General features: G+C 32.0%; 1 protein-coding gene across 1 annotated transcript; it reads right to left on the reverse strand.

The window, feature by feature from the left end:
* Positions 1 to 145: 145 nt before the first annotated feature.
* LOC143630324 (beta-galactosidase 3-like) lies at positions 146 to 5,350 on the reverse strand. Its single transcript, XM_077099377.1, has 18 exons — positions 4,946 to 5,350; positions 4,742 to 4,837; positions 4,189 to 4,301; positions 3,719 to 3,785; positions 3,548 to 3,640; positions 3,234 to 3,377; positions 3,043 to 3,131; positions 2,843 to 2,948; positions 2,666 to 2,753; positions 2,447 to 2,565; positions 2,202 to 2,366; positions 1,956 to 2,134; positions 1,751 to 1,860; positions 1,571 to 1,680; positions 1,376 to 1,486; positions 1,183 to 1,296; positions 564 to 1,103; positions 146 to 469 (listed from the first exon to the last, which is right to left on the reverse strand). Exons 1-18 carry the CDS (start codon positions 5,114 to 5,116, stop codon positions 344 to 346), a joined length of 2,541 nt encoding a protein of 846 aa, XP_076955492.1. The 5' UTR covers positions 5,117 to 5,350; the 3' UTR covers positions 146 to 343.
* Between the last annotated feature and the right edge of the window lie 14,470 nt (positions 5,351 to 19,820).

The raw sequence follows: 19,820 nt of genomic DNA on the forward strand, positions 1-19,820 counted from the left end.
GCACCGTTCTGTTCATGGTATTTGTTAATAAGTATAACCATGCTGTGTATTTTTACATTCTTGGGTTGATAAATTTGTCTGGTTATTTGTAAAGATAGTTCAACAATTGACTTTGACCAAATAAATTTCATATATAATATATTTATCTCCATCAACTGCAAAGAAAAAACTCTATGATGTTCAGTATAGGATCCAATATAGAACTCTAGGACCTTCACTAACTTAGGTAAACCAGCATTTCTAATCTATGATTAAGTTAAATAAAAAAACCCTGTGAAGAAATTAATCTAAACTAAAATTGGTATCAGATTAGTTGAGGTGTTTTGTTGTTCAGCTCATGAGCTCAATCCCTTGAATTTGGAGCACAAACAGCTTCAACGGTCAACCGTTTCAATTTGTTTGGACACGGGTCTTGACCAAAGTTGCTGTTTGATATGGTGACTGCGCATCTCTCTTTTCCTATGCACCTCTGTAAAACACAAAATCAATTAGCCCCTGCTTCATACAATTGTATATGCATGCAGTATAATCTAACAAAAGCATATAAAGTAATAAAACCGTACCTTGTTAACAACACCATAAGAGGTAGGAGCATGGCAAGTTCCTTTTTGGAAGGTACCACATCCTCCAGTTGGGGTTCCATAGCTTGCAAATTTAATTTTAGAAATTAACAAACCCGGACCGCATTGAAGGTGTATTTTTGGTCTACGAATCACTTGTGTTTTCCCATTGCTTTCAGTATGCCAATCCGTGGTGTTTGAGTGAGATTCAAACATATCAGCACATACACTTGTCATTGATCTCTTTGTTAGTGAAATCCTAGTGGGATCGCCCCCAAGTTCTTCAAAAAGTACCAACATATTACCCGTTGGTTTTAACCATGATCTAGGTACATGGTACCATCGTTGGGTTGGTCGACCGCAACCCGCTTGACATTTAGTAGGGCGATAATTCACATTGTAATGACAGCGTCTGCAATCACCGGTTGCATAAGCTGTCCAGTATCGTCCAAGGCTTTGACCATTGACCCACACTTGACCCTTCCCCATACTATGCATGTCAAGAGCTAACGGTTCATTGCCATTAGGTTCATTGAAGTAAGCCTGAAAACGTTCAAGATGGTTAGATTTGTTAACAAGCTCATCAGACACCACAAATGAACGGTGGTTCAGTTCTCCATACCCTGTGCCATGTCAACGGTTGACTCTTTTGTGCGATTAGTGAACCCTGGACCCATTCAACCGAAGACATACCATTTGTGGAAACAACATCCTTGGCCTCACCCTTCATACCAACCTGAGTGAACCCGTGAGTGACATTTTAGCACACAACTTGAAAATACAACATAAAAAGGGTCAACACGAGTGGACCAAACCTTGTAAGACCATTTGGCATGGGTCAGGTCCCGTTTCCCATGGTCAAGACCATATAGAATCACTGGACCTAGTACTCCGGTCTCCCAACTCTCATAATGTCCCCCAATATTCTTACAAAAAGCAAAAAACGAAACTCGTGTTAGAGTTGATACTTGATAGAGCATGTGGAGTTGTTAAAAAGACAGGAAACTAACCGACAATCCCATGGCAACACTAAGTAGTGCAATTTGGTTCATTCCAGACCGGAGTTTGATATTGTTCTTGTATCTGATTCTTCTATTTTCCCTTGTTCCAAAAGCCGAACCTTAAATAATATCCGGGTTAAGGGTTCTGCATATATTAGTCGTTTTTCTTTCACTATCACCAAACAGTACCTGAAAGTTGTCCGTTTATGTACACATGAAGAGCGTGCCCAGTGGACTGCACTAAGATCTCTGCATACTCTCCACCATGCAAGAATGACTCGGATGGCCCAATATTAACACTGTCAGGTCAGAGTTTGATTTTGAGTCATGAAAGCGCATGCTTATGCAATATTGAAAAAGAAGAAAAGAGAGGATTAGAGATGTAGAGTCATACCTAGTTGTATACCAAAGATAATCACTAGCATCTCTTGTGACATTTACTTGGTCCACAAGACCAAATGTGGTGAAAGCAGAGTCTTCGTCACTAGTGGTTAGATCTTCACTATATATCTGCCATGAAAACAACTGAGAGTTGGTTGGTAACATCGTCATTCGTGTCGATTGAACTCCAATCTGCACAATTTGTCATATGTTAACAAAACCATACCAATGTTAGTCAAAAGCTAATCAAATGACATACTTTGGCCGTGTTGAAGACAATATTGTTACAATCGGGAAGAATACTGATGGACCATGGAGGTAAGGTGTGGTGCATCTTATTGAACAACACCCGTGTGGCATTAGCCGTGTCATAGTTTGATAGAAAAGCCGCACAATGTCCAAATTTGGAATGGTATACATACGCCTGGAGATTGGTAATCATTTAGTTCAGATTTCCTGCACTTTTATATAAGTTCAAGATTCGAGTCTAATAAAGATCCAAACCTGTTGATGGGTTCCTAAAGACAAGACAGTAGGATCTCCCGGCACTAAGGCCGGTTCACATTTCTTGATCGCTTTGTGAAGCTCTTTCAAATGGCCATATTTTGGTTCTCTGGTCAACCCTATAAAGATTAAAGAATTTTGATTTTGAGATTAAACAAACATCCAAATTTGGGATTCTTAACAATAATAGAACATTGTGCATAAGTTTTAAAATACTACCGTATTCATCTAGTGGAGCATCATAATCATAACTAGTAGTAATAAAAGGGCCTCCTGCAGACCGTCCAAAGTTCGTGCCTCCATGGTACTGTCATATTTCAAGTCAAAAAGGTCAACTTTTGTACACGCGTTCATTGTATCATAGAGCGAACAAGACATATATAAGGAAAAACAAACCATGTAGTAATTAACGTACGACCCGCCCCTTTGTATAAATCGTGCAACAGCAAACGCCAAATCTTGAACGGGCCTCTTGTGAACCGCACCACCAAATTCAGTAAACCTGTAGAGAATTGAAGGAACGAAGTTCAAGTTATACACATTTTGATTCTTAAAACATTTTTATGATGCAAATATAGTGATCCAAAAACCGATACCAGCCCGTCCATGCCTCGGTCCACATTGTTGGTTTGTATGCCTTGTTGGGTTTGAAAGCATCACAATAGAAACCATTGCATGTATTTATCTGCCACATGGTGTTTTTAAGTTAAGTATCCGACCCATAGCCCAGAAATTTGTACAAATGAAATTACTAGTAGAAATCGGGTCGGGTTGTAATAGTGCTTACAATAGGATCCGGTGCATCATCTTGTTTACACATGGTCCAAGGGACACCTGTACGCAATCCAACGGCCATTTCTGCAGCCCAAGTCATGTAGTTGTATCCAGCAGCTCCAAATTTCTTATCTAGGGCCCCATATTCATTCTCTATCTGTGCAAGTTTTACCAAGGGTGTTCAATATTTGGTTTTAAAACAAACTGAACCCGGGAACGATAAACCGAAATGAATTGCAAATTGGGTTTGGTTTGGTTTGGTTTGGTTTGGTTTGGTTTTGACGAAGAAAACCGTAAACTGAACCGATTCACACGTCAAAATTATACCTGAGAGAGTATTATTGGGCCTCCTTGGGATTCAAACAATTTTTCATACTTCATCATGTTAACTATTTTCTCAGTGAACCCTTTCATGGCCCTCTGCAAAAGGTTAAAAATATATTTTAAAATAATCTGTTTTAGCATTAAATTAATCTAAATTAATCGAGAAATTGTCACCTTAAATGGCTCATTATCAGTTCTGAAACTAATGCCAGGCACATACTTCAGCCAAACTGGAAACCCTCTGCTCAAATTGTTACATTAACTGTTTAATATATAAAAGCTAACACATAATTTTATATCATTTTTTTTCTGCACAACAAAAATGTTATTAATTTAAAAGGTCAAGTTCGTCAAAATGTTATCGAGTCGATTGTAGTTGTGTGCAGCATGCTAAAATTGTTGTCTTTAAATGTATCAGACCTATAGATCTTATTCTTTTTGTGTGCAGTCACTTGTTTTTATTTAATACTTTTTGCTTTTGAGTTATTCAAAAGAACCTCTTGGTCCAATATCACTTGATACAATTAAAGATGATGATTTGAATAAAAATACACAACTTAAACACACAATAAGTTGATAAATAGTTAACCAAATTTAAAATCAAACATGTTAAGTTATTTGTCAACTACAGTAGTAGAAATTACCCAAAATTCCACTCAGCACAAACATAAGGTCCTATTCTGAGATGAGCATAAAGTCCTGCTTTTTGCACTGTCTTTAAGAACCTCACCAAATTGTATCTACCTTCAAAGTTATACTTTTTTCCACACAAGAACAAATTAAAAATAAAAGAAAAAGAAGAAAATTGATAAGTTAATCAATAAAATACCAAGTTAATTTATAAAAAAATAATTTTAAGTTTTTAACAATTATTAAAAAAAATTGGAGTTATATTTCTGAAAAAAGCTGAAATATGATGTAAACTAGTTGGAAAGAATAGCAGTTGAATGACAAGAAATGCATGGGTTTAAGTTGTATGGTCCCATATACCCATACCCACACATACTTCATTCCCTCTGCAACCAATAATATGTGCACTAGAAGTATATAATTTGTACATAATGGTTAATGTGATAACTATGCACATAAAGACATATTTATAAACAGCTTAATATTCCTTTCTTCACAGGATTATACTTCTTTAAAACCAAACAAAAAAAATGGTTATAAATGTTTAGAAAGATATAGTGAAAGTACATTGCCAGGAGAAGGTTCATGCACATTCCAAAACACATAAGTTTCAATCACATCCAATCCTCCTTCTTTAGCCTTCATAATAATATCTTCCCACATCTACAAATCAAACATATATAGCAAATCAACTTCATATTAATTAATCCAAACGAAAAATAACAAAAACTAAGGATATGATAATCTAAGATTAATAAAAGTATATAACACCTCAGGAGTACTTCTAGGATAATGTATTGCACCCGCTAAAAGTATTCTTCTTCGACCGTTAATAGCGATGGCTTTGCCGTCATACGTGACACTACACGATATCAAATCGCAACCGAATTGGACTGCGACGAGAAAAAGCAAAAGGCGTTTGGAAAGCGAGTTGGTTTCCATGGTTTAGAGTGAAAGTGTGAAGCAAAAATGTGGAGTGTGTGTATGTGAAGGAGAGTAGAGTGGTTGAAAAAGAGCAAGAGTGAGGGGAAAAAAGGAGGAAATGTTTATTTTTGGTATGGAGCAATTTCTTGCTGATACGTTTAGTATATATATTCACACGCACATTGTGAGCTGGTTTTGTTTTAATTTGTTTTCAAATTTGAATATGTATATTGTATTCATATCTAAATAATAAATGCATATATTAGTATAGTATCTTACATTAAATAAATAAATATTTATTACCATTGTTGAATACAAAAGGCATTTTAAATTTGATATAATATTTTATCTAATTAAGTTTTTAAATATATATATATTATTATTATTAAAAATCACATGTTTTGGGCTCCTTATGTCAGTAAACTTTGGCATGTGTTGTAACAGAAACGAGGAGAAGGATACATGTTTAACTTGATGTGGGTACATGTTGCAACATATCAAAACAAGGATTTATATTTTTGTCAAAACTTAATTATGTCAAATGAGGAGATTAGATTGGTGTGCTAAAAAATCTTTTTCTAGATATCTTTACACTTTATTTTTTTTCATTGTGTATGATAAAGTATGCTTAGAGCATTTGCGACAATATGTTTTTGAGTTCAAATTCCGGAGAGATACAATTGTGACGGGATGTTGAAGTCGAGTCCAATCATAATATGATCTCTTCTTTGATAGCGACGTAAGTTGATGATAACATTTTACTTTTGGTATCTTCAGTCTGAATGGACAACTGGGTTGTTTGTTCATAGATTAGTTTAATAATCATAACATAAGTTCGAATTTTATGTCACTTGTAAACATATTAGTACCAATAATATATTGTTCACAATTAATGGTAGCAACATCAACATGCGAATAAAACTTGTAGTTGAAGCATCTAATGTTGGTGTTATAAAAATTGACAATTAAAAATCTTGGTTGCAATTTTGGTTCTGAGAGTTGCATGTGATAAATAGTTGTGTTGTTAAACATTGTTGCAGCTGTCTTTACTATTTACATTGGGTCGAACCTTCATGCCACGTGATTTTCTCTGCCCCTTTTCTTACCTTTTTTGTCATTCACAACCTAAATCATAAATGATAAAAAAACCTTTATAAATAATTATGATTTTGTTTATTAAGTGAAAATGGTTAATCAGTTTTTGTATTTTCAACTCTAGTTTACTATTCTTTAATCACGATTTTGTCACCATTTCAATTATAAGTTATAAATATTGAAATAGTGTGATCAACGGTGTAAAATCATCTAATGCATTGCACAAGAAAAGATAATTCATATTTGATACCTAAAATGTATGTACATAAGTATAATATATATTTCTACATAAAAAAAATACAAAAGTGTATCTAGAGAATATATACATTTTTTAACTAAACTATATAGTTTGGAAAGCTCACTGTCATAAGAAATAAAATAATATAAAATAATATACATACTAATTTTCTAAAGTAATTTGATTTTTGCCATTAATGGACGTATATCTCTGCTGCAATCAAGGTGTCGGACGATGACTAACCAATCAAAAGTCAAGATCAAGACGTGTAAGAATTATTTAATTAGTTATCTAGCCATGCACCCATTGTGAAAGTTAATGACTTGTTTATTAATAGTTTGACTAATTTCAAATTTAATATTGAAAAAAGGAGTTTCAAAACTTTAATTCAATATGAATACCTCACCGAAGGTTCTTAATACTTTTATAATACTTAATTAAATAAATAAACACCTCAAATGTATATTATTAATGCTATAAAATAGGAATACAAAGGTGTATTTGCTGTTAAAAGTATTACAAATGGTGTTTCAATAGTGAAAAAATAAAAGGGTAAATTTAATACAGAATTTATTAAAAAAAATTCTACCTGAATCGAATGAGCGTACAAGTCAAAAGAAAATCAGCAATGTAGTTAGAGCATTTGCCATTCAGAGGCGAACAACTTACGTTATCGAAATGGAAATTAGTGGCTACAGATATCACATATGTGAGAACTGAGAAGTCCGTGAATGCTTTTGGCCTTTCAGGGAAAGCCAATGTGGAGGTTTGCGAGGAACTTATGGATATTCTTAGTTAGGTTTTTAACTTAATGGAACAAACACAAGTGATTTAGTTGGTTTTAAAGATTACCTTCTCTTTAACTCTTTTTATAGGACCTATTGATTTCTAAACCAAACCAATGAACCACCAATCTTATCTAGCTGCAAATACGGTTTTCCGGACATAGTAAATAGATAAAAATGGATTTAATCACATATATATGTAAAACATATTAGCTGACAAATTAACACAAAATAATTTACAAATTAGGACCTCCACTTGGCAGCCATGTGACTATGCTGTAAAATAAATAATAATGGTGAGATGTACAATTAATATGCTGACACCACAAAATTTTGCAGTTATAACGAGAAATCAAAAAATAATGATTTTTATAGTGCCAACAAGATTCTATAACTTGGATTTATTATAACCAAATAATTAAATGTATTTCAAAATGAAAAGCTAGTATCTTTTGTAATGAATAAGCAAGTTGGGATACCAAGTGTCTACTGTTTAATCCTTATTGTGTATTATAGGTAAGATGCTTAGGGTTTTTTTTAATGAAGAGTCAAGTTTGATTCTTACTTGTATCAGTTTCAGTGAATTATGGTAATGAAGGATTTGAGTTAGGTTTTGTGCAAAGGTTGTCAGTTTGAATCTCGAACACACATGGATTTTGCCCCACCGTATGTTACGTCAGAGAGTTGTGCTCTTGTGGTGGCATAACGACTTGTGGTGGCACAACGACTGTCAAGTGGCAGCCGCTGCTATGATTTTATGTAGGAACACTCAAGTCAAACTCTGAAGCCAGCGTGGACCCGGTTAAGACAATCTAGTATGGCCATAATGAGGCAACAGAGTTCTAATTTGAGAAGCACGATGGCCTAAAACACAAGAAGGTCATCGCTAAAAACATGTGCGAATCTTCATTGGGGCCAGGGGTGGCCCCGCCCCCCTGTTTTTTTGCGCAGTAGCGTAAATTTACCCGTTTTCAGCCGTAAAATTTTATACGTAGTGTAAGTTTAGCCTTTTTTGGTTGAAAATTTGAGTCCCCACCCCCTCGTTTGAAATTTTGTATACATTTTGAGCTCCCCCCCCCCCCCCCCCCCCCGGTGCCTCAGTCCAAGCTTCGCCACTTGCTAAAAATAAAGGCAATCCAATATCCAAACCCTTAAACAACAAGATCTTTTCGGTGAACCTTTCTTTGATTATTAGTGTTCCTTCAAAACATATATCGTTATTAGCCTCATCACAAAATGAGGTTTCTCCTGTGTTTATCCTTCAACGTGGGAATTAGCACCGAGTTCTTAGACAATATAAGTAGTATAGTGTAAATGTTAGCTGGAATGAGAGCATGTATTAGGTCTTCATTTATCTTGGTATATTTAGAGTATTAGGGATGGATGAAGATTCATGAACAATAATTGAGAATGATCAAATGAGAGAGTGCTATGTCAATAGCATGGAGTTGTTGGAAATTTATTAGAGGTGTATGGAATATATGAAAGAAAGATATAAAACCTGAATACTATATAAAAAATAAAAAACTTTAACCGGACAATGTCCCACATCTCTCTCTCTCTCTCTCTCATGTTGGATTCACATAATTATGAAGCTGATTTATGGTACTCGATTTATTAGGCCTAATACCGAATCATGCCAAATGAAGCTAAGCTCCTCCCACACCCTTAGAGGGACGAAGCAGGGTTGATGCTTTAACTAGTGGAAGAGGTTGGGTACACATATCAAAGGGCGAAATTTTTAGTAGTTCATGGTTATCGAGAGCCCCACATAGAAGTTTTGGTTGGGAAACAATAGTTTAAACTTTCATCAACCTTAATGGTTTGATAATAACTTAATTAAGACAACGTGACAAAAAATAGTATTAGTTCATCATTGATGCTCTATGCACACACATGTTCCTTAACCCTTGATTTATCATCATTAGTCACAATTAAGGAACATAAGACTTAATCAAGACTACAAACATCCATGATCAAATATTATCAAGTTCATGTCTACAAGGGGTTAAGTCAAGATTTCTACACCAACAGATGTCACAATACTAATCCATTGAAAATCAATTAACAACTTAATTAATATAGGTTGTTTGTTTTCATAAACTTAGGTTAAGTTTATAAAAATATATATTTAAACACAAATGTTTAAATATGAATTATTTGAATTTCAATTAATATTCAAATGATTTTTTCCTCTTTAAGTATGTCTTCTATTCAAATCTCGCCTAAAAGACACAATCATCATCAAATTAAGAAGTCAAATCCATAGCTTGCTAAGCATGAAGCCTTGGTTTAAGTCACTAAAGTTTGTTTAACTAATTTGGTGCAAAACTTGGTTTTTACTCCATGAAGAAGTGAGAAGTGAAAGTGATGGCTTATCACATGTGTTGGTCAAACTAAAGATACCAAAGTTGAAGACAGTGACCACACTCAACGATCATATTGGCAAACCCAATGTGAAGTGGACTGGTAATCCACATCACTAGAAGCGACCGTGAGATTGACTGTCGGGCGCCCAATCCCTATCCTAGCATGTCACGTGTTTAAAAATAAATAGATGGTTTATTCAAACTAAGTCTTCACTCATTTTCTCTACAATATTTACATACACTTCAAGGCTAATCCATTCCATTATTCTAGTCTAATCAAGCTTCAATCAATTATATACAGAAAATATTAAAACTGTAGAGCAAAAAAGAAGAGCTTTTCAAAGCTAAACATCCAACCATTATACGTAATTTTAGGGGTCAACACTAGAGATTGCTCTAGTGTTTTGACAAGTGACGATTCATATTTTATTTAATGATATAAGAGAGGAACACACTATCTTGACATAATTTTGTTTTGTATTGGGTTGGGGACTTTATCTTTTAATAGAGTTAATTAGTTGTTAAGTGAAGGCTCACTATATTGACATAGTGGGGTTATAAGAACATGTAAAGGTAAGTACTTGATGTATTTGGTAAAAAAAAGGTGATCACTTCCTTTAAAGAGTGAGACGATTGTATTGGTGATCCCTACCATTTAGGGAAACGTCTAGTGAAGAAAACACTTGATCAGGGATTGGGGAGAGGACATAGAGTGGATTAGTTAACATTCACTCGAATCTCTATAAATCCGGTTGTGTCATATCTAACCCTTAACTCTTTACTTATTTGTATTTGTTTTTATAAGTTGTGAAAAGAGTTTAACAAAGTCATTAGCTTGTTTAAATCGGATTAAAAGATAAGAAAAACTATTCACCCCTAATTTTCTGCACTTCTATTTGACTAGGAGAAACTACCACATGCGTCATCAGTCCCCACCAGTGAACGACATAACCATATGTGATGGTGATATCTTCCCTTATTGGTAGAAGGAGAACATTCCTTTTACCCTTTGCGGTCATCACCTTCCAAGTCATTTTGTCAGGTCAATGTGTTGGGTCTAGGTTTTCCCATGAATCCGGGTCATATCTCTTCAAAATTTATTAACTCATCATCATCGTATTTAGTATATCCCACCAATAGCAAAGTTATGGTAGGGTCTGAGGAGTAGAGGTGCACAAATCGGGTATTAGAAAAACCCGGGTTCGGGTATGGAACCGGGTTCGGGTATGATTGGGTATTGGAAAATTGGGTATTAGCAATATCTGGATTGGGTCCGGGTATTGTCTCTAAAAACCATACCGGATGTATCAGGTTTGGGTCGGGTATAGAACTGGGTATTCTAAAACCGGGTATTTGAATACACTATTTCCAGGTGTTGAAAAAACCATATTTTCAGGTTTTTTTCGAGTATAGATTGGAATTTTTTAGGGGTTGCACTTTTTAGGGGTATTTTTCGGGTATTTTTTAGTTATTTTTGGGTAATTTCGGGTATAGATCGGGTATTTGAAAAACCCGGTTTCAGGTATTGGAAAAACCCGGTTCCGGGTATCGAACCGGTTTGGGTTTTCGGGTATTAACTGCCTACCGGGTACAAATCGGGTCCGATTCGGGTACGAGTTTTGGTACTAAAATGCATACCCTACTCGTACCCTACGTGTAGGGTCGGGTACGGGTTCAGGTATTAAAATCCCGGGTATAAAAAAAACCAGTTGTTGGTTTTTTCTCGGGCCCGGTTCCGGGTTCGGGTTTTTTGTGCACCTTTACTGAGGAGGGTAAGATGTAAACAACCTTACCTCTACCCCGTAGCGATAGAGAGGCTGCTTCCGGTGAGACCCCGGCTCGATAGTAGTTTTGCATTAAGCCATGGATATAAGGCACATAACACTCAACCATTGGGACACCGTCGATTGGTGCATGTACCATTGTCTTTTGGCTATCAACGCCATCAAATGATGTATGATTAACCTTCCACCACTTTTAACGTTATTTTCACAAAATTAGTAAAATAACATCAAAATTAGTGTAATTTCACTTTTGTCTACCCGAATGTTTACACGTATATACGTTATATCAATATATTAACTAAGGTGAAAAAATAGTACCCAATGAAAATGTGACACGTGAGAGCAATGATGAATCCATGATTTATTCTATTGAGGTTGATTTTTTTTTCTATTGATGTTACTTGCATCCACTACACTTTTTTCTCTATCGGGTTTAATAAGCATTTAAATGATTTCAACATTTTTAATATCGTCCGAAAGATTTTCATAAAAGATAATAACATAAAATCCATAAGAGTTGGGAACCGTTAATAAATGGTAACAACATATTTTTTTATATAAAAGTTATTTCAAAACATGTGCTTGATTAGTGGTTGATGATATATCACTCAAATCTCTCGGATGTTAGAAATTCGCCGTACAAAAAAAAAGGGAATTGGACTTAGGGGCTGTTTGGCAAGTGCTGAACCATTAAGTGCTGAATGATTAAGAGGTCTGAATGATTAAGAGGCTCTGAACCAATAAGTGCTGAACCAGTAAAGTGTTGTTTGGTTGGATCTCTGAATGACTGTGCAGAATGACTATTTTACCCCTCTAAACTATTTCGTGTAGAATTCAACGAACTACCAGAATAGTTTTTTTTCCATTGAAACCCAGTATATACGCATATATATACGTAAAAATGAAAACAATATACATACAAGTTTCAAAGATACGAAAATTCAGAGTACCACAAATATAAATGTTTTAAAATGAACATAATATACAATAACTAAACCGGCGTCTTCATTCTTGCAACCCGAACAATGTCTTCATACTTGTGCAACGCCCAATCTTAAAAGACTTTATCATATTGGCACTCGCATTCAAAACTTTACCTATAGTCGCCTCGTTTGTCTGCATGACTCGAACACTTTCATAAATTACCTACACATTATCACCATGAAAGATTAGCCATATCTAAGTGAGGACTCATAATTATATTCAATTGTATGATTAATTAATTAATTATATTCGCTTTGTGATCATCCACTTGGCTCGTTTACCTCCAAGCTTTGAAGCACTTATCTTGATAAAATGTCAACTTTCAATACTAGAACACACAAGACGTATCTGCAAATCACCCAGCCATTGGTATTCTTCACTTATTGTTCATTTACTCATTTCAAGTTTCTTTATAAAAAAAATATAGCATGGCATAGTTTAATCTTATAAAATCCCAATTTTAGTGTTGCACGTTATGTGCAGCACATGTTCCCTATGGATTTTGACACCCTTACGACCTGAATTACTTCAACATGATCAAAAGTAAAATATAGTAGACTCAGAGAGCTTTTTAACCATATATAATACACACTAGGGTATATACCCGCGTGACACGCGGGTTGAATAAATTGTCACTAAAGATAATCAACTTAAACATCAATTTAAACAAACATAATGTTTATTTAACTATTAAAACTTAATAGATTTACATTGTCACTAAACACATCACCATACCAACCAAAAAGTAATAGATTTACATTGTCTTAATATTAAAACTTTCAAATTACAGGAAGTTAAATTGAACATAACAAACATAATAAATTTAAACAACAAATTCAAGCAACAAAATACTTCTTCAAACTTTCGGACCAAAACGTTAACCATTTATATTGTCTAGATCTTAAAAGTTAAAAGTTACAATAAGTTAATGTACATCGAACAACCAAAAAACATCAACAAAAGACATAAACATGTACTTTCATATTAAACCACCATCAACTTCTTTAAACATTCTACCAAAAGAAACTCATTTTGCTTCACCACCTGAAAATATAATAAAACATTAGCATCAATATTAAATATATTTAATAATGAGTAACATTTGAACATTAATAAAGTTGTTTTTATTAAAACAAAATAACATACAACAACAAACAAAGTAAAACGACAACATAAAACATCTTTTTAACTTAAACCATTAAACCAAAAAGATATATCAATAAAAATCTTTTTTGACCGTAATTTTATACATAACAAATTTGATACTCATTTAAAACAACCCGTTTTGAAATATTTTCAAAATAGTTACAAAATATAAAAAAAAATGGAATTAGTCAACTTCAAAAAATTATGATTTTTTTTTGAATTTTGACCAATCTTTTCAACAAACTTTTAAATCAATGACATTAATATTTTGTTAAACTTGCAAAACATAAAAACGATTTACAAGACATTAATATTTTGTTAAACTTGCAAAACATAAAAACGATTTACAATAAATGAATTTTCAAATAACTTTGGAAAGATTAAAAAATTTATGTTGACTTTGAAAAAATTTAAAGGTGAAAAAATATGATACAAAAATATTTATACCATATATACATGTATTTTAATAAAAAATATATTAAAAACGTGGAAATTAATTTTTATATTTAAATGAAAATATTATTAAAGACATTACTAACGAACGTATATGAATATCCCGTACAAACAGAAAATGTAATAAACACGTATTTAAGATATTGACATTTTATGTTGAGTATATATTAGGAAAATGAATTAAATTAGAATATATTAAATGGTCGGTCAACAATATTAAAGTAAGTTATTAACTTTAAAAATTTTAGAAAACACCTACCCACATTATAGTCAATTCCAAAAATAAATAAATAAATTATACTCAACTTATTTATTTGAAATTCGAATTATTAATTTGAATACACATAAAAAAATAATAATTATAAATAATGACTTTAAAATTTATTATATGATTTGATTAAATTAGAATATAATTAATTGTTATTTAAGTTATAAATCTGTTTACCAAAATTGTTAAATGAAATTTGTTATAGTCAAAGATCCTAAATATAAAAAATATTACAAAAATCATGGCATAATGTAATCTTGAAATTATTACTTTTTTAGTAGATCCATAAGTAATATTACTTTATTACAGTCAAAGAAATATGCATTCAATTTTGTTAAAAACCCATTATCATTAATTGTGATATTTATGTCTAATTATAAATTGGTCAAACATATAAGATAAGAAAATTGTGGAGATTGGAAACTAATAAACAATAAATATTGACAATGGAAACAAAAATTTTCCATAACCAACTGTAATATATATTTTTTAATATTCAAATTCCAATAATATTTCGAATTTTTATAGTGCATTAATTGTTACAGTTTCCATAACCAAATGATGACACTCATTAGCATTAACTGAGACATTTATGCCTCATATACATTGGTCAAACAAAAAAGATGGAAATGTGTAAATGTTAGAAAATATAATGTATCTTACAATATAATAAAATAATAATGTTTTAAGTCAAATATATTGAAATATAAAAATGGTAAGGAGTAAATGTTATTATTTCTGTCAAAATAAGATGTAACAACTAATTATAAAAGGTAATACATTAATAATAACAAAATTACTAAAATTATAATAATTATTATAAATTATAGAGATTATCATTAATAAATAGACAAATATAAGATACAAAAATAAAATTTTTCTTTAATACATCGGTTCTGATTAAAATATATTAAATGGACAAAACCAACAACTATATATGATTGATTATATGAAAATCAAATAAATTACATGAATTGTGAAAAATAAAAAACATGCATAATAACAAAAATATACGTCAATACAAAAAATAAGATATCTTAACAACAAATCTTCAACCCATGAAATTAGCTATATCAAGTTGGGAACATAACCTGAAATGAGAAAATTAAATATTAATATTCGTTTTAAGAATAATAAATTTTAATCGTGGTAATGTTACATGTTATGAAATATTTACCTAGTAATTCATAAAATTTAAATTTAATTTAAATTTGGAAATTTATAAATTTTAAATTACATCGTTTTAGAAATAATAAATTTTAGTGATGGTAATTTTAGACATTATGAACGTGTGTTTAATCAGCCATTTAAAAAGTTCAACTTAAAGTTAAATTGAACTTTAATGTTTGACCAGACAATTTAAAAATGTTTGACCAACTTAAACGTTTGACCAGCAATTAAATAAAAAATCAACTTTAATTTAAATTTGGAAATTTAAACTTTTTAATCAAATCGTTTAACTTACCAACTTAAACGTTTGACCAGCAATTAAATAAAAAAATCAACTTTAATTTAAATTTGGAAATTTAAACTTTTTAAATCAAATCGTTTGGAAATTTAAACTTTTTAAATCAAATCGTTTAACTTACCAACATAAACGTTTGACCAGCAATTAAATAAAAAAATTAACTTTAATTTAAATTTGGAAATTTAAACTTTTTAAATCAAATCGTTTTAGAAAATAATAAATTGTAATGATGGTAAGTTTAGACGTTTTGGAATATTAACTTACCATTTACAAATTTCAAATTTAACTTAAATTTGGAATTTAAAATTCGAAATTGTAATCATTTTAGAAATAAAAAAAAGTAACCGCGGTAATGCTACATGTTATGGAATGTTAAACCACTGATTTACAATTTATTATTGGCCTTACCGGAAAAAGACTAATGATAATGTCCATGGATGAAACTTTTTATTTAGAACCTAGAAGAACAACATGTAAAAGAAAAATACAGGAAAAATATTAAACTTTAAATAAATATAAAATAACCATTGTTATAGGTATAACACTTGAACCGAAAAACTTACCGGAAAAACGTAAAAACGTAGAAATATTAGCTTAATCGCCGTTTTTTATTTAGAACCTAAAATGATTAAAAAATCAGTTAACAATGAAAATAAAGATAAAAAGATTAGATCTACAATAACCGGAAGTAAATATGATGTTGCCGGAAAAAGATATAACCTTGCCGGAAAATCATATAACATTGTTGGCCATTAAAGTATAATATATAACCTTACCTGAAAGCGATTAATCTCGATCTACATTACCGGAATATAGAATATGGTGGATGGTGGAGTTAGAGAGAGAGAGAGATTAAATACAAACAAAAACGGAAAACAAAAATCTTACCGGAAAACCATAATAACTTCAAAATATCAATTCAATCTTGGATTTTGATATACAACCTAAAGAGATTATTACAAAATCATATAACAATTAAAATAAATATAAAACCATATCGGAAAACCTTACCGGAAAAAGATATTACCTTGCCGGAAAATCAAATAACATTGTTGGCCATTACCGGAAAACGATTAATCTTGATCTACATTACCGGAATATAGAAGATGGTGGAGTTAGTAATTATGCCGAGAGAGAGAGAGAGAGAGAGAGAGAGAGAGATTAAAATGATGGTGGAAAATTCTAAGGTTTATATAGTGTGTGAGATGACACATGGCAACATAATAGAGACTCTTAGAATGGAAATTTGGTGAGTTGGAAGCCTAGGTGGATAGCCTAGTAGAATGACATGTGGCAAATTGTATTGATTTAATAGATTAGTAAGATTTATCCAAGATACAATTGATTTTATATAAATTCAAGAAAAACAGGTCAGCGGTGTAATTTTTGGCCATCAGCTTTGCTGAATTATATGTAAAGCTACAGAAGTCAGCCATTTTACCCCACTTAATATCCAAATCAGCTTTTTATATCTTAATATGAAATGCAGTAAACTGAAAGGGCTTTTTAACCATATAAGATATGCACTTATTAGATTTTTCTGCGATTTTATACAAAAGTTTAAAGGCAGACCAGTAACAAGATTAGCTGCGCATCAGCTTTGTTTTTGTTTTCAAATTCAATTCAAAACGCAGTTTTATACCCTTTCTAGTGACATCAATATCCATACTCCAGTTTACACTTATATAGGCTTCATTAAAACCACAACTCAACTGAAAATTACCACTTTTATGATTTTATATAGGCTTCATTAAAACCACAACTCAACTGAAAATTACCACTTTTATGATTAAAGACACCACACCAACAATTAACAATACAATTTGGTTCATAATTCCTCATAACAACATTATATTAGTTATTCTAAGCATAAAGTTCAAACTCGTGCCCCCAATTCCATCCCAAATATCATTTTAACTTAAATCCGAGTTTCAAAAATGATAAACATGAGTTGAATATAAATAATTTAATCATATAGTCATAACTCATAACTAAGCAACAATCAGCAATATTTCAAGGTTTTATTCTCTGATTTCAACTTCAAAATTATTTCTATAATATCATTACATCCAAGATTAGGGTTTATGGAAAAAATCACACCTTTTGTTCTACTAGCAGAGAAGAGAACGATTTCATAGCTTTAGAAGTTATCTTAATTTGACCATGCATCCATTCTGACCCGATTAAACTGAATCGATTGAACAAAACAATAAAAAAAATGGATTAAACAGAATTCTATTAGAAATCAGGTATCGATTAAATCTTAATCAATTGAGGATGGAATAGAAATCGACGGAATCAGAAATAGATATTGAACCTGGTTAGCTACATCGACGGAGCAAAAAAGAGACGTGGATTCGGGTCCGACAGCGTCGGTGGTCGATGGTGCGAAGGTGTAGAGAGCTGACGAAGATGGTGGCTAGTGAAGTAGAGAGCTGATGAAGATGGTGGTGAAGAAGAAGAAGAGTGTTGTGTATGTTAGGGTATAATGGACGTGTGTGAGATCTGAATGGTTCAGCCATTTTTTGAAGCTGAATGGTTCAGAGCTACACTGAATCATTAAGATGTTTTATTTGAACGAACCAAACACACTCATGTCTGCCCGATTCAGACATCTACATCTGAATAGTCCCATTTAGTGCCAAACAAACAACCCCTTAGATGTGTTAACTGGGCCTGAGATACTTTTTAAACTTGAGGGATAGGTAAATTAAATTTTTTGTGCTAATTTGAAAAAACAAATTAAAATATGTATCGGATTGATCAATGTTGAGTGGAGGCCTTCAAGCTCTGGGCTTGCCTTTGAGATTGCCCTACGGCCCAGCCCAAGTACTCAACTTGTCAAAGTTTTTGGCACATTAATTTACTTGTAGATTTGCCTTAGTTTGACATAACGTTACTAAAAACGACGTTAGCATTCACAACTCATTAATCAAACCCTACCCCGATTTTATAGTTTAAAAAATTCTTTCGAAAAAACTCCATCCCTTCCACCGTTTCACTTATCTAACCATAAATTATAAAAAAGTTGCTATAATAACTTTTCATATATAAAAAACTATTATTCATCTTTATCAAACTTATGTGGGTGAATAAAAATGAAAAAGTAATAAAATAAACATTTGTGAGTAAATTGAAAAAAAAAAGGGTAATTGGGTGTGTTTTTTTTAAGTAAAAAAGTAAGATTTTTAGTTAAATTATAGGGTAAAATATGATGGAGGTAATGTGAATGCTCATGCTCTAATGCTTTATAGTTTCACTCTACTTACTATCATCAAAATCAATTCAAAGATTTTCTCAGTCATCTTTTTTAAGGTGTTTAATAATTTTTGTAATAAAGTATATGAGTAGAAACTTTTATATGATACTTTTTGTTTAGTTAGTCGTAAAACTATGTTATAAGTTATTATAAATTATAAGTTTATAACTATTTTACATCTGTATCATAGTTTATTAGAAAACCAATATCCTTAATTTAAGAAGGAAATCCTAGTTCTCACCACATTGCATCATGTGTTTATCCTCTAACCCTATGCAATTCGACCAAGGAGGTGACGAAGATCCCGAACAAATTACAATGTGCAAAGCCGAAACAAAAGGTCATTCACACTATATTTATAACTACAGCCCAATTGAGAATTGAGATAATAGGCAACCATTTTGGCAGACATTCATGCAATACTTTCCACTTTTATAAGAATTTAGCGGGTTATACATCTTGTTGGAATTAATGATACCACTTGTTACGATACAAACGATAATTGAGCTAAAGAATTGTATATGAAGAAGAACACAGAAGAAGAAGAAGATAATATCTCAAATCAATAGCTGCATATTCCCTATTCCCGTTCGTATATTTAACAACCCGGTTACAATGATTATTTACATCTATACCCTCCTACTTCCTAACAATGACACATAACCCCCTATACTATTTAATACCTAACAGTATCGAACAATCAAAATAACACAGTTGTATGACTAGTCACAAATCAATTTTATTGAGAATAAAACCCACACGTAAAACGTTTACATAAAACCCTTATTTGTAATAAGATGTACTTGTTTCCTACTTAAACTCTACTTCTAATAACACTCAAACTACTAACTAATAAATCCTAAACATTATCTC

Source organism: Bidens hawaiensis, unplaced genomic scaffold (genome assembly GCF_021521415.1).
Source record: "Bidens hawaiensis isolate Kalapana, Puna unplaced genomic scaffold, B.hawaiensis_p1.1 tig00005637_1, whole genome shotgun sequence".
NCBI lineage: Eukaryota > Viridiplantae > Streptophyta > Magnoliopsida > Asterales > Asteraceae > Bidens > Bidens hawaiensis.